Source organism: Dermochelys coriacea, chromosome 11 (assembly GCF_009764565.3).
Source record: "Dermochelys coriacea isolate rDerCor1 chromosome 11, rDerCor1.pri.v4, whole genome shotgun sequence".
NCBI classification, from domain to species: domain Eukaryota; kingdom Metazoa; phylum Chordata; order Testudines; family Dermochelyidae; genus Dermochelys; species Dermochelys coriacea.
Window position 1 is genome coordinate 69,404,023 of NC_050078.2, and position 16,469 is coordinate 69,420,491.

Here is a 16,469-nt window from a genome sequence, read left to right on the forward strand (position 1 = left end):
TGCTTTGAGCAGGGGGTTGGACTAGATGACCTCCTGAGGTCCCTTCCAACCCTGATATTCTGTGATCCATCTACAGCTGCAGAGGATTTCAGAGTTCTGGGAGAAAGAGGAGACACACCTGAGACACTGAACCCTCAACTCCTCCTTTCTGTAACCCCATCCCAGATTAACATGTGTTCAGTAGGGGAGGAAGACAATGGATTTCCTTCTATTCTATCTGCAGAAGGACATTCACATGGATCTATGTTATAATTTAAGAGTTGTATATTAGCTACAAAAACGAAGTTCTCACAGTCATTTATACAGAAGCCATTACAATAAGTAAGAACACTCAATTAAGCCTCCGTCAGAAAAAGTTGCAAGTAGATTTTGATCCAAAGGAATCATATGCTGCTTCCAAGATAGAAACAAAAAGTTTACACAATTTGCACCTTAATGTAAAAGAAGAAAGTTAGTTGTATGTGTTTAAAAGTTAATTCTTAATTCCACTTATATAAATCTCACCCCAAAATTTAAAAATTATCTATTTAATAGGACAGATCAACACAGCAGAATTTGCTAATTCTGGATTACCTAAAGCATTTACAATGTAAAAAAAAAAAAAACAACAACACTGTACCTGTATTAAAACCAGCCTATAATAACTCCAGCAAATTTGGTCTTGATTACCTATATGCTAAACACAATATTCATATACAAGATAAATTAACAGAATCATCTCTATTCACAAAGTCTGGTTTATTTTCACATAATAAAACCAAGTTTCTTAATGCTGACATTTAACAGAAGTCAATTCTGTGGATTGTAAAATGATTCAGACCAGACAAAAATATTATGAGGTACAGAGAAACTTATCGCTAAATAACTCCATATTCAAGTTTTTTCTGTAATGCAATAATAAACTGTAGAGGAAAAAGAAGCAATTAGAAAATGTGTCTTAGCTATCATTAATCTACATCAAAGGAATATAATGATGCACATTGTGTGTCTTTCAAATTATTCTCTATTATGGGTTTCAGAACAGAAGTTGAGAAATCTCTTTGACAAACTAGTCCCTTATTAAAAATCAAAGGGAAGTGCTTTGGTACCATCTGTGCAACATTAGTGCCTTCACTGAAGAATGATTATTTTGAAAGTTAAGTATTCAGCACTGGGGGGGGGGGGGAGGAGAGAGAGAGAGAGAGAGAGAGAAATTCCAGCTATTCAAATACTCATCTTTAGCTATTATGAAAAATGTCACAGCACACACAAAATGCAATGTAATCTGTTACGGAAGGCATCCGATACGTTTACCACCACATCAAAATATCAGAAACTAAATTGTGATCTATAAAGGATAATCAAAGTTAATCTCTTTTGCTGCCCACCAGCATCAACGTGTGCTTAACAGGATCTGACCAACACCTGTAAAGTCTGGTTTTATATATAAAAGGGAAAGAATTTAAAAAAACCTCAATGTAACTATTAGTCTAAGGTATATTGTGTTTTGAAGAATAAGATAAAATTATCTATAAATGGTTGTCAAGAAAATTTATGACAATCTCTTCTCTTTAAAGTACATTGAACTGAAAAAATCTACTGAAGTATTTAGAAGCTAATTCTGAAAAGTATTACTGTAAATCAGGCTTCTTTATCTCTAGTATACCATACATTATGTCCATGATTCAACAAGTTCTTCCTAATTACCCACCTTAATTACACTAATTATATACTTTCTAGTAAATGCAGGTAATAAGGTTCACTTGAAAAGGGGATTGTCAAAAATGGTGAAACAAAAAAGTCTTGCATGGGGGATGACAGAGCTATTAATGATAATAATTCAGAGGAGCAGTTTATCTCCTCCTTCCCAGTGGAGAAGAGGACTTTTGTATTTTGGGAAAGGGAGAAGAGTATTGAAAGTCAAATAAAAGTCATTATTAGCAACTGCAGCGACATACACAATACTTCAGGTGAAGGGGTTAGTAGTGAAACATTTTTGTAGTTCTAGGAGACGTCTTCAAAAAATTCAATTCTTCATAATATACAGAGAGTACATGTACAAATCTAGAGAACATCAAGTCAAGAATGCAGTTAAGGTGCAGTTCTACTAGACATATGGCATGCTTTCATGCACAGATAGAAAAGATGGAAATTGGTAGGCAGGCACAGTAGTTGATTTTCTATTATATGTTACATTTTGTGCCCTATATGGGTATAATCAAGCCCTTACTATGTCGCAATTACTTGTATTCAAGATTTCATAAAATACTTTAATTGTTTAAGGAGCAGCATCATAGATTCAATGCTGGCTAAACAAGATAGATTCTTAAGGTATTCTAATTTTGAATTAAATTACATGTGAATTAAAAATTTAACTGTCCCATTAACACATTTAATAACTGTATTGCCACCTGCAGGCTATTTCTTATAACACAATTCCAATATTAACTAATTTTTCTTTTAAGATGTGTAGATTCAAGTCTAGACAATGTAGATCTTACTTTACAACTGCAGATTTGTTCTCCATATTTGTGGTATAAAAAAGGTGGTTAAAGAGAGGCACTTTTTTGAGAGAAAGAGAGAGCCGAGCACAAATCCAACAAATGAAAGTCCTCCATTTAGGTGTACATACTACCAGGCACTTATACTCAAGGGCAACAAAAGTCTGCAGAGATCTGATTACTTTGCTTTCTTGTATGTTGCTTAAGACTGGCTCCAAATGCAGGATCCCAAGTGTAAATATTAAAAGATGGTCTCCCTCCAACAGAAGTTGGTCCAAAAAAAAATTTATTTATATATATTTTTACCTCACCCACTTTGTCTCTCTAATATCCTGGGACTGACACAGCTACAGTTACACTGCATACAAAGGCTGGTCTTATCATTTAACACACTGGACTGGAAGTCAGTCATGGGTCCTACCCCTAGTTCTGCCTCAGATCTCAGGCCGCTTAATAACTAAAATGAGGGTTAAAAAAAAAAAAACCCCTTTCTCCCAATCCCCCCATCTTGTCTATTTAGACTGGAGACTCTTCAGAGCAAGGGTTATCAGACTAGGTGCCTTTATAGCAACAAGGACAATAGGGCCCTGATGACCCAGTTTTTCACTTGAGGCTCCCACAGCTGGAGTCCAGAACAGACACTTTTTTCTGTGTGTCCTGCAGGCTCTCTCAAAAACAGCTGGTCCCCCAACACACTTAAGTACTTTCCTGGATTGGCATCCATGTGCAATAGTTGAGTCTGATACGCCTTCCAGCATAACCACCTTCCTGCCCTCCACTCACAAAGACTGGCCCAAAACTCATCTTTGTCCATGCTGGTGTTACCAAATCTCTGCCTGCAAAGACAGCTTGCTCCTGATTTCCACCCATCCTCAATTACATGGAGAAGGCCCCTTCCAAAATTACTCCACATACACATGTGGAAGCAGAATGCTGACTTGCTCAATTTGCCTTGCTACATGCACAAAAAATGCAAAAGGCAAAACCACAAAAATAGAAATTTGTCCATTTCTTATTGCCACAGGACAAAAATGTGGCTGAAAGTAAGCCTCGGCATGAAGGGTTACTTTTTTTGTGGCTTTACTATAATTGTTATTTGTATTGTCTTTAGTAATCCATCTGGAACCATGCAAAAATACATTGATCTGTATTGTGCAAATTACCATCATAAACAGAAAGGTCTGATCCTGCAAAGACATACTTAACACTTGTGAGGTAGTTCCACTAGACGCACATCTACAGGCAGTGACTAATTTCCAAGCGTGAGCAGGAGTGGCAAAACAACTTAGATTACCACAATTTGTAAATCTTCAATTCCTGCAGCCTTCTATCATTCATCATTAGACGTAGCATAATAATGCTTTTAGTTTCATTTGATCAAGCCTAGTCACCTAGTTATGTCATCCATAGCATCTATGACAATACACTATCAACATCCCTCAAGAACTGTTTTTTCCTTAAGTCAGGAATGAGAGATTAATAAAAGGTCACTAATACTTAATAAGGGAGGAATCCTCCAAAAATGGAAAAATCAACCACCACATCATTTTAAATTTTAGCACTCTCCTGCTGCAGTAGTACTGAAAAATTGCTTGTAAAAATACTGTAGTGGTTTAAAAAAAAAAAAAAAGATTAGACACAATAAAGCTCAGGTTTCTCAAAGCTGAATACATTTACCTTTAAAATAATGTCAAGAAAATATTTCATCTGTTACTCTGGTTTCCACTGCACTGCATAATCCTTATTTTAAAATACATTTTATTCCATTCTTCTTGTAATTAAAGCCACCATATAGGGAAACTTCACTTCAGACCAAAAGAACCTCATGCATGGTTTTCTCCATTCACTTTGACATTTGGAGTACCATTAAAGTTCACTCGATAACCACAAAAGGTTGCTTCTCAGCTTTGACTATTATTCTTCAACACTATATAAAAGTGCCTTAAGCCAATCACTTCAAAAGTCCTCCTTTCCCATTATACTCTTAAAGTGTGTACTCTTATACCACACTTAAATATTTTCCCTAACCCTATTAAACTGTCATCCACATTTTCTATCTTATTCATAGCTTTTGATTACCCAGAGATTTCAGCAGCATAAGAAAAATCTTTATTACTGTTGGACATCCTTTAGCCTCGCTGCTTCAGTGATATCACAATCCAATGTTTGGATGTCAGAAAAGGACTACCATAGAAGTGATTGTGATGTGAACCTTTTGAGGGAATCTGGTTGATAAAGGAGAATCTTCTATTTAGATTAATATTGGAAATAAGCAATGAGGGGAAAAAGTACCTCATTTGTATTTGACAGCTAAATGAGTGTTTTCTAAAATGTGATAACTACTCAAGAGACTCACCTACAATCATTTTGCCTCAATCTTCCCTTCTTTGTCATTCAGCCAAAAGTTTGGTAAGGAAATAATGGAAGGGAAATCCCAGATCAGCAACTCTGCAGTTTTGTAGCAGTCACTACCACAATGGTCAGAAATGACAGATTTTCACAACAGAAAATAGGTACAGTTGTGTCACTCTGGTTCTGACAATCCAAGAGAATTGAGACTTGCCTGCCTCCCTCCCCATCATGAAGCAGAAAGCATAAGATTTCACATGTATAACAACCTAATCTGAAAACTACTGGACACATTACATATAGGACGGCAACAACATGAGGACGGTGAGTGAAAAGAACCCTGAACCCACAATGAGATCACCTTGTATAGGGCTCACTGAAGAATTAAGCCTTAGAACATTACATGCTCTCACAAATGTAGAGAATAGGATATGACAATGCTTGCCATTTTCCTACTTGTAATTCACTGCGTCATATGACTTGGGAATGTTACATATCTTTAACTCTAAATTTAGCACACAGATTCTAATGAATTGTGGACTAATGCAATTCTAGACTTTTTCCCTTTCTTTAATAAGGATCTATGTAGATTTGATGAAGGAGATAAACCCAGCAACTGTTCCATTCAAATGCAGATTTTCCAAATATGATTTGATACAACCCTTCAGAATCTTTAAAAAAAAAGACAATTTTCTTGTCCTTTAAAAGCATATGAAATTGACCCAAGTTTGAATAGGGAGCACAATGTGGGGAGACCAGATCTTGTCTCACCTGTGAAGTCCTTGCCCAGTAGATGACGCAGTTTGCTGCACAGCTGGATCATGTTGTCTAGCTGCCTATTTATTTGCACATCTTGTACCCAGGCTGGAGTGTGACACACTGGGCATTCTGTGCCAACACAGTCCCCCACACAAGCTCTGAAAGTCAAGCATGTATAAACACAAGTCATTCAACGCAAGTAAACTGGCATATTCTCTTCAGCATCCAGCTATGTTAATAGTTGATAGGCAAGTCTTTTTTTATTTTAATACCAAAAAGCTGACCATGCAAAAAGTACAAGAATTACTTACAATTCACTTACCACTGCAGAAAAGGAAATCAAATATTTGACCTGGCAAATTACGAGCCAGAATTAAGCAAGCCAAGTCCAAAAGTCTTATCATGAAGCTGTGTCATCAAAACTGTTTAATAATCTTTTGAATCTCACACTCACCCATGTTAATCAAAATTTAAAATATTCCAAAGCCTCACTTCCACACATTGTCTCTGTTAACAGGGCGTTACATTTCTGAATAGCTTAACTCTAGATTCATCTGTCCCCTCAACTAAACAGTGCTGTTTTTCAACAGCATTCCTTTTTACAAGTGTGATAGCAAATCCAATCTATAGTAAGCTATCACTTTCACCTGTCTTTTATTAAAACTATCTTGGTATTGTTAAGTTACACACCTCTCAACATTTCTAAGTAAGAAATCCCTTAGGAATCCATAGGTGTCAGAATTATTTTATAACTTTATTTTTTTCAGAGCATTTATTTCTGAACAGCTCAAGGAGAAACAAGTTTGCTTGGTAAAGGTCACTTAAACCCAAACTTGTAGCTTCCAAGTACTACTTTTCCATCCTCCTCCACAGAATTATATTCACTCATTTGATTACTATAGCAAAAAGACTTTTGGGTCCACCATACAAGTTATCAGGTGGGATTCTCAAAAGCACCTCTCTCATGTTTATGGGATTAGTGTTCTCTAGATTCGTACCCTGACTTGCCATGCACTAAGTCTCCATAGACCTGACCTATGGGAGCAATTAGGCCAACAGTGTGGGGTTTTTAAAGTCTCTCCAAAACCACCACACTAAAGTATACTTCTCTCTGTTAATTTTTTTTTAGTTTTTTTTCAAAGACACAAATGACAGTTAGGTGCCTGACATCTGTATCTTTGAAACTCTTCCCCCATGAACTTTACATTGTTGAGAGAACAAGTGATCTTGCAGTTAAAGCACTGGATTGAGACTAAGGAGATTTCAGTTCAACTTCTGGCTCAGATAAACTCCTTGTGTGACATTGGGCAAGTCACTTATGGGCATGTTTTCAGAAGAGCTTGGCACCCCGCTGATTTTGTTCTTAGTGGGAGCTGCCAGGTGCCGAGTATTTTGGAAGTTAAACTTATCTCTCTTTGCCTCAGAAACTATTATCCCATGTTACAGATGGGGATCTTTCTTCCACTCTGTATCTGACTTATGTATTTATTTAGGTTCTAAACTATTCAGGGCAGGAGCTGTCAACCTGTTAACTGTACATTCCCATATATATTCCATTATCTTGATGCAGGACATCCATTCACTGTAGTTAACCTACTGCATCCGATGAAGTGAGCTGTAGCTCACGAAAGCTTATGCTCTAATAAATTTGTTAGTCTCTAAGGTGCCACAAGTACTCCTTTTCTTTTTGAAATTACTTTGGATCAGATCATACTACAGAGATGGATTTCAAATAATAAATGTCACAGCCCATGGAAAAATCTCCAACATGTGACCCAATTACTGCAGGTCACTTGTATAAAGATAAATGTGTGAAAGCAACATTGTCACCTGTTTCCCCCCCACACACACCTTTTAATATATTAATAGTTTTCTCTAATGGGTTGTGGACCAGAATAACCTCATGTCAGACTTTGACCTGACCTCTTGCTGGTTTGTTTGGAAACAAACTACAGTTGAATAGCCTAAACCACCATATAAAAGTTCAATAAAACAAACAGCCACCATGCAGGAATAAGCCACCACAGGAAATGGATTAGAAATAATGATCAGAAGGTACAGATGAATAATAAACTAGTTCACCACTGAATAATAAAGGACCATGATACAGTTGTTTGTATTATACTGGTAATAAAAACTATTTGCTTTTTAGCAGCAAGACCTGAAGAGGAAAAAAGCAGCCCTTATCAAAAGCTACGGTGTCCGTTGGTTACTCCTCCTGACCCTCAACTCAGATTAGAGCATCTTTTGATGTTCTGAAAGCTTTTCAAAAAAAAAAAAAAAAAAAATCTTACTTCAATAATAATATCCAAATATCTTGGAAGATTTGTTCTCCAAATTAGAGTGGGGTTATCGAAAACTAAATTACTACGTTTTAGATGTCTGACAACCAGCCAATTAACTCAATGAAAGATTCCTAATACTATTTCCCAATGATCCATATTACCACCTCTCAAAACTGCTTTTATTAAAACAATGATATAGCCTACACATAGTAAAGTCTCTTGAAGATTATTTTGCAGAGCATCAAATACTGTGTGGTAAGATGGTTTAAATGGAACATGGCAAAGGGGTTCCAACAGAACCTGAGAGACAGTGATTTAAGAGGGATGTGAGATTCCACAGAAGTTGTAGACAATGTCTGGAAGAGAAACAGTGGCTGTGGTGGAAGTAGGTCACTTTGCGACCTTTTCAACAGATTTAAACGGAGAAAGATATTGCCAGAAGCTCCATGGAAAGTGTGCAATTGCTGCCCTTTAACTTACTAGCCCTGAAGAATCAGAAAATGCCTCGTTACCATTTCCCCATCAAGGCCCTTACGGCTTATGGCTACACTGCGATAAAAGACCGGCAGCACAGACACGGCTGGCCCAGGTCAGCGGGGCTATAAAATTGCAGAGTAGATGTTCAGGCCTCATGTGTATGCAGCTTTCTACTGCAGATCAAATGTCTGCTGGTAAGCAATTCAACTGTGCTCAAAATGGCTTGACATTAGCGTTTGAGGATCTGAGCGCTCTGAAACTTTATTCATTTCTTAAATGGCGTGATCAGTGAGGAGGTACTCTTGCAGTTCCAGCATTTGTCAAGGAAATGTTAGCTAACACTCAAAAGGTGTTTGAGTCTGAAGACACTGAGTCCTAACATAGGTTTCAGAGTAGCAGCCGTGTTAGTCTGTATTCGCAAAAAGAAAAGGAGTACTTGTGGCACCTTAGAGACTAACAAATTTATTAGAGCATAAGCTTTCGTGAGCTACAGCTCACTTCATCGGATGCATTTGGTGGAAAAAACAGAGGAGAGATTTATATACACACACACACACACACACACACAGAGAGAACATGAAACAATGGGTTTATCATACACACTGTAAGGAGAGTGATCACTTAAGATAAACCATCACCAGCAGCGGGGGGGGGGGAAAGGGGAAAACCTTTCATGGTGACAAGCAAGGTAGGCTAATTCCAGCAGTTAACAAGAATATCAGAGGAACAGTGGGGGGTGGGGTGGGAGGGAGAAATACCATGGGGAAATAGTTTTACTTTGTGTAATGACTCATCCATTCCCAGTCTCTATTCAAGCCTAAGTTAATTGTATCCAGTTTGCAAATTAATTCCAATTCAGCAGTCTCTCGTTGGAGTCTGTTTTTGAAGCTTTTTTGTTGAAGTATAGCCACTCTTAGGTCTGTAATCGAGTGACCAGAGAGATTGAAGTGTTCTCCAACTGGTTTTTGAATGTTATAATTCTTGACGTCTGATTTGTGTCCATTCATTCTTTTACGTAGAGACTGTCCAGTTTGGCCAATGTACATGGCAGAGGGGCATTGCTGGCACATGATGGCATATATCACATTGGTAGATGCGCAGGTGAACGAGCCTCTGATAGTGTGGCTGATGTGATTAGGCCCTATGACGGTATCCCCTGAATAGATATGTGGACAGAGTTGGCAACGGGCTTTGTTGCAAGGATAGGTTCCTGGGTTAGTGGTTCTGTTGTGTGGTGTGTGGTTGCTGGTGAGTATTTGCTTCAGGTGGGGGGCTGTCTGTAAGCAAGGACTGGCCTGTCTCCCAAGATCTGTGAGTGATGGGTCGTCCTTCAGGATAGGTTGTAGATCCTTGATGATGCATTGGAGAGGTTTTAGTTGGGGGCTGAAGGTGATGGCTAGTGGCGTTCTGTTGTTTTCTTTGTTGGGCCTGTCCTGTAGTAGGTGACTTCTGGGTACTCTTCTGGCTCTGTCAATCTGTTTCTTCACTTCAGCAGGTGGGTATTGTAGTTGTAGGAATGCATGATAGAGATCTTGTAGGTGTTTGTCTCTGTCTGAGGGGTTGGAGCAAATGCGGTTATATCGTAGCGCTTGGCTGTAGACAATGGATCGAGTGGTATGATCTGGATGAAAGCTAGAGGCATGTAGGTAGGAATAGCGGTCAGTAGGTTTCCGATATAGGGTGGTGTTTATGTGACCATCGCTTATTAGCACCGTAGTGTCCAGGAAGTGGATCTCTTGTGTGGACTGGTCCAGGCTGAGGTTGATGGTGGGATGGAAATTGTTGAAATCATGGTGGAATTCCTCAAGAGCTTCTTTTCCATGGGTCCAGATGATGAAGATGTCATCAATGTAGCGCAAGTAGAGTAGGGGCATTAGGGGACGAGAGCTGAGGAAGCGTTTTTCTAAGTCAGCCATAAAAATGTTGGCATACTGTGGGGCCATGCGGGTACCCATCGCAGTGCCGCTGATTTGAAGGTATACATTGTCACCAATTGTGAAATAGTTATGGGTCAGGACAAAATCACAAAGTTCAGCCACCAAGTTAGCCGTGACAGTATCGGGGATACTGTTCCTGACGGCTCGTAGTCCCTTACAGTGTGTATGATAAACCCATTGTTTCATGTTCTGTGTGTGTGTGTGTGTGTATATAAATCTCTCCTCTGTTTTTTCCACCAAATGCATCCGATGAAGTGAGCTGTAGCTCACGAAAGCTTATGCTCTAATAAATTTGTTAGTCTCTAAGGTGCCACAAGTACTCCTTTTCTTTTTGAGTCCTAACATATTATTAAAAAGAGACTCATACTGCTGTAACTCAGCATATGCTACAACTGATGTAGCAGTGCTGTATGACGAGAGCAAGAAAAAGAGACCCACAGAGACCTGAATTGCTTGCACCTCAAACCAGCCATCAAAAAGGACAAGTCATTGGCCAAACTCCTGTCATGTGATGACAGTTTTGATGAGCATGTCAAAGGGGCATCTTATCAAACAAAGATTTGGATGTCTATGCAACATAAGTACACCAGATATTGGATCACCATTGCAAGATGGATGGAAAAATGTGGATAATGAACTATTTCCTGTATTCTTCAAGGGCCCAGTGACATCTAAGCTTCTATAAGACCTTATTTATGTCTCTACCAGCATGCATCACTGCATAATCAACTGTGTCTGTAGTCAGAACAATCTTCTCTGAACAAAATTGTGTATGTGCCAAGGCAACGAAGACTGTGGCAACTCCCATGCTCTTGACCGAGACCATAATGATGAACAAAATGATAATGAAGTTGACCAGAAATATCATCAACACTATTACATTTCAATGATACCTGTGCACATTTATTATTAGATTTTGTTTTATCCTTTGAATCATTGTTGTGATGCTTTGAGGTCACAAAATCCAATACTGAGTCTTTAAACCAATGGAAGTGAATGTAAATATTTGAACCCGTTGATGGTGCCATTGTTTATACCAATTTCTATGGTAACAACACCGTGTGACAGCCTCACATCATACCTCATCTTAAAATAGACATAAGCTTTCAAATGATGTATAATGTGCCTGTGTGAAAAGAGGATACATTAAGTAGATCAAATTGGTGGTGTCTGCCACTCTCCTACCTACACTGAAACAGGGAGAGCCCCACATAAGGCAGAATATATTGACCATGTAACCTTTATGGGCACAGTGTCTACTGTATTAACAAGAGGTTACGGTGATATGCAAATTAACTGGCATCAAGTAAACTGTTAAGCTAAGGACTTACATATCTTCCCATTTCTAACCTGATCCTGCATGCTCCATGGGAATTTCTGAACAGTGAAAACAGAAAGCGTTCTCCTCCCTTTCCGGCTAGTTTGTATACATTAAATCCTCTGTGTTTGCTTTGGTATGCCAATAAAACCTATGAATACTTCTGCCTGTCCAATATGTACATTGTTCTCTCAGATGAGGGTACTACAGCATGGACAAACTATTGAATCTTTCCAGACTAAGTCCTGTAACTGAAAGGCTCCCCTTGGTATTCTCAGCATTACAATTCAAATATAAAGAAGATAATTTTAGCCTTACAGTTCAGAGAATTTGCCTCTTACAAATACAACTCAATGAGCTATGAACTAAAACCCTAAATATGTAGGCACTGATCCTGCTAAAACCTCCATGCAGACAGACCTCTGCACCCACCTGGACCCCTACTAAAGCCACAAGGGGCTCTGCACGGGCAGACCTTTGTGGGACTAAGGCCTTAATTCAAGATTTGAGATTTCTTGTGAAGACCCAATCAGGCAGAGCCTGATTTTTATTTTTTTTTTTTTAAAAAAACATTTACACATCTAATTTTCCCCGTTGTATTCCCCAGGCTCTTCCTTTCCCATAGAACAGACTATAAGAATAAGGACAGCATGAATTTCAAATATTACTCTCTTTTAAAACTGTTTAGCTTTTTCTTTTGACCTCACTGTTTCCAAACCAGGAAAACTTAAACACATGTAGAACAGTCCCACTGATGTCAACTGAACTACTCAGATATGTAAAGTTAAGGGTATTATACATAACTGTTTGCAGGACTAGGGTCCTTTTCTTTATAGCTGTTTCATTTTAAGTAAATATGGTACTTACAGACAGAAGACATGCTCACATTTTCCCAAGCACACAGGTTCCTTAAGGATGTTTATGCTATTCAAAGAGGAAGAAAAGCATTAACGATTAAAAAGAAGTCTTAGCTCCTAGAACACCAAAGAACCAATTAGTTTGAAGGCATCTGTATTTGTGCCTGCAGTTAAAACATCATTGCTAGCAGGACTCTAGCATGGTTTTTCTGATGAGTTTGAGATATTCTGTTTGAGGACAGTGTTATAATCACGCTACTGAATAAGTAGAAAGTAGCATACAGTATAGCTAGCATGGTTCTCTGATAAAATGTCTCCTTCCATAATAATCAGGGAAATCATTAAAGAACCCTACTAGCAACACGTTTTTAAGCCCACTGACAGCTAGCATGGTTCTGATTCCAATGTAGATGGATTTACTGCACAACCAGCTTCCTTAGGCTCTGTCCAGACAGCAGCACACCAAGCCGCCAACAGCAGTTTTCCGAAACAAGTAAACACAGTTCTGTTTCACTACATTAGCACTGCTCACTGTTAATCTCTCTAGAGTGTATAAACCCATTACCACAGTAGCCAAGTATTGGGAAAATCAAGGGCATGTTTACAGCAGTTTTCCAACACAATCATTATAGGGTATCAACTCCCACTGAGGTGGAGGTCCTTTTGGGAGCGGTCACACCACCTAAGGATGGCAATGCAATTACATCAAAATTACACAGAACCCTCCTCTAGAACAGGGTATCAGTTTCCGATGGTTTAATGTGTCTGGTCTGGAGGTCAAAAGTGCTCTTTAACAGGAAGCTCTAAGGGTGCCTGAGGAAGGGGGGTTATTCACTATATTTATTGTTAGTGTTCAAGAACAGAACAGTGTATAATTCCTGTCTCCCAAAGTTCCTACACATTAACAATACTAGGCCTCAGGCCTGCCATGGGACGGGCTAGCCGGACTCTCATGGCGCCCCAGTGGGACTCTGAAGGGAAGCCAGGAGTGTCAGGTAATGTGGGGTCACACCAGCATGAGCTCTTATCACCGGTATACTGGGGACAGAGTGGGCCCCGGGGAGAGGGGAATGGGCCCTCAGCTTCAGCCACGTCAGTGCCAGGATAATCAAGGAGGGAGCATGATAAAGGGTGATCTGGAGAATTCCTGGAAGACTGTTGGTGGGGAGGGGGGGGTAACTTCTATGGACTGATCCCCCCACCAGAGGACAGAAGGGGACACAGGGGTGGGTCAGTCTCTCCGCGGGGGAGGGGGGTGTTTCCAGGGGGCCCCAAGGGGGCGGGTCAGTCTCTCCGCGGAGGGGGGAGTGTTTCGGGGGGGTCCGGGGGGGGCGGGTCAGTCTCTCCGCGGAGGGGGGAGTGTTTTGGGGGAACCCCGGGGGGGCGGGTCAGTCTCTCCGCGGGGGGGTGTTTCGGGGGGACCCCGGGGGGGGCGGGTCAGTCTCTCCGCGGGGGGGGGTGTTTCCGGGGGGCCCCAAGGGGCGGGTCAGTCTCTCCGTGGAGGGGGGGTGTTTCGGGGGGCCCCCGGGGGGGCGGGTCAGTCTCTCCGCGGAGGGGGGAGTGTTTTGGGGGAACCCCGGGGGGGCGGGACAGTCTCTCCGCGGGGGGGTGTTTCGGGGGGACCCCGGGGGGGCGGGACAGTCTCTCCGCGGGGGGGGTGTTTCCGGGGGGCCCCAAGGGGCGGGTCAGTCTCTCCACGGAGGGGGGGGTGTTTCGGGGGGCCCCGGGGGGGCGGGTCAGTCTCTCCGCAGAGGGGGGAGTGTTTTGGGGGAACCCCGGGGGGGCGGGTCAGTCTCTCCGCGGAGGGGGGAGTGTTTCGGGGGAACCCCGGGGGGCGGGTCAGTCTCTCCGCGGAGGGGGGAGTGTTTCGGGGAGGTCCCGGGGGGGCGGGTCAGTCTCTCCGCGGAGGGGGGAGTGTTTTGGGGGAACCCCGGGGGGGCAGGTCAGTCTCTCCGCGGGGGGGTGTTTCCGGGAGGCCCCGGGGGGGCGGGTCAGTCTCTCCGCGGAGGGGGGAGTGTTTTGGGGGAACCCCGGGGGGGCGGGTCAGTCTCTCCGCGGAGGGGGGAGTGTTTCGGGGGGACCCCGGGGGGCGGGTCAGTCTCTCCGCGGAGGGGGGAGTGTTTCGGGGGGACCCCGGGGGGGCGGGTCAGTCTCTCCGCGGGGGGGGTGTTTCGGGGGGGCCCCAAGGGGCGGGTCAGTCTCTCCGCGGAGGGGGGGTGTTTCGGGGGGCCCCGGTGGGGCGGGTCAGTCTCTCCGCGGAGGGGGGAGTGTTTTGGGGGAACCCCGGGGGGGCGGGTCAGTCTCTCCGCGGGGGGGTGTTTCGGGGGGACCCCGGGGGGGCGGGTCAGTCTCTCCGCGGGGGGGTGTTTCCGGGGGGACCCCGGGGGGGCGGGTCAGTCTCTCCGCGGGGGGGGTGTTTCCGGGGGGCCCCAAGGGGCGGGTCAGTCTCTCCGCGGAGGGGGGAGTGTTTTGGGGGAACCCCGGGGGGGCGGGTCAGTCTCTCTGCGGGGGGGTGTTTCGGGGGGGACCCCGGGGGGGCGGGTCAGTCTCTCCGCGGGGGGGGTGTTTCCGGGGGGCCCCAAGGGGCGAGTCAGTCTCTCCGCGGAGGGAGGGTGTTTCGGGGGGGCCCGGGGGGGCGGGTCAGTCTCTCCGCGGGGGGAAGGGCGGGGTCCTGCCGGGGGCGGAATCTGTCCGCGGGGGAAGGGCGGGTCAGACTCTGCCAGGATCGCGGTGACTCCCGCGGGCCCCGGGGCAGGCGCGGTTACCAGCGGGAGCAGCGCAGCCGCCTCTCCAGCTGCCGCAGGGCGGCCCGGGTGCTGTCCCAGGAGCCGGCGGGCCGCTCCATGCCGCGCGGCGCGGCCGCGGCCCTCCCTGCCGGAGCCGGCTGGTTCCCGGAGCGAGCCCCCAGCGCAGCCCGCATCCTCCCGCCACCACGGCACCGGCCGCCGCTCAAACCAAGCGCCGGCTCCCGCCCGCAGCACGGCGCATGCGCGAGTCGGCCCGGGGGGCGGGGGGCCGACCGGGCGCGCGCGCGGACTGCGAGGAGCCCGAAGCCCCGCCCCAGAGCCGCTGCCGCGAGAACTGGGGACGGCGGGAGGGAGCAGCCGGGAGAGCGACTGCTTGGCTGGAGCCCTCTTCCTGGGGGCGGGGCCTAGACACAAGCCCCGCCCACTCCCATCCCGGGGGCGGGGCCGAGACACCCCACCCCACCCCCTCCATCCCCATCGCCCTGGGGGGGTCAGAGCCTAGACACCCCACCCCACCCCCTCCATCCCCATCGCCCTGGGGGGGTCAGAGCCTAGACACCCCACTCCACCCCCTCCGCTCCCATCGCCCTGGGGGGGGCAGAGCCTAGACACCCCACCCCACCCCCTCCATCCCCATCGCCCTGGGGGGGTCAGAGCCTAGACACCCCACCCCACCCCCTCCATCCCCATCGCCCGGGGGGGTCAGAGCCTAGACACCCCACCCCACCCCCTCCATCCCCATCGCCCTGGGGGGGTCAGGGCCGAGACACCCCACCCCACCCCCTCCGCTCCCATCGCCCTGGGGGGGTCAGAGCCTAGACACCCCACCCCCTCCGCTCCCATCGCCCTGGGGGGGTCAGAGCCTTGACACCCCACCCCACCCCCTCCGCTCCCATCGCCCTGGGGGGGTCAGAGCCTAGACACCCCACCCCACCCCCTCCATCCCCATCGCCCTGGGGGGGTCAGAGCCTAGACACCCCACCCCACCCCCTCCATCCCCATCGCCCGGGGGGGTCAGAGCCTAGACACCCCACCCCACCCCCTCCATCCCCATCGCCCTGGGGGGGTCAGGGCCGAGACACCCCACCCCACCCCCTCCGCTCCCATCGCCCTGGGGGGGTCAGAGCCTAGACACCCCACCCCCTCCGCTCCCATCGCCCTGGGGGGGTCAGAGCCTTGACACCCCACCCCACCCCCTCCGCTCCCATCGCCCTGGGGGGGTCAGAGCCTAGACACCCCACCCCACCCCCTCCATCCCCA

At 45.2% G+C, this 16,469-nt stretch overlaps 1 protein-coding gene across 2 annotated transcripts in view; it reads right to left on the reverse strand.

Annotated features, from left to right (window-relative positions):
- BARD1 (BRCA1 associated RING domain 1) overlaps positions 1-15,551 on the reverse strand; it is a 63,706-nt gene extending 48,155 nt beyond the window's left edge. The window contains exons 1-3 of one of the 2 annotated variants that reach the window (XM_038422419.2): positions 15,228-15,551; positions 12,473-12,529; positions 5,601-5,746 (exon numbers count right to left, since the gene is read on the reverse strand). In XM_038422419.2, coding sequence (XP_038278347.1) covers positions 5,601-5,746; positions 12,473-12,529; positions 15,228-15,382 — 358 coding nt within the window. In that variant the 5' untranslated portion in view covers positions 15,383-15,551. The remainder of the gene's footprint in view (positions 1-5,600; positions 5,747-12,472; positions 12,530-15,227) is intronic. The other variant, XM_043505702.1, reaches the window with a different exon arrangement.
- Between the last annotated feature and the right edge of the window lie 918 nt (positions 15,552-16,469).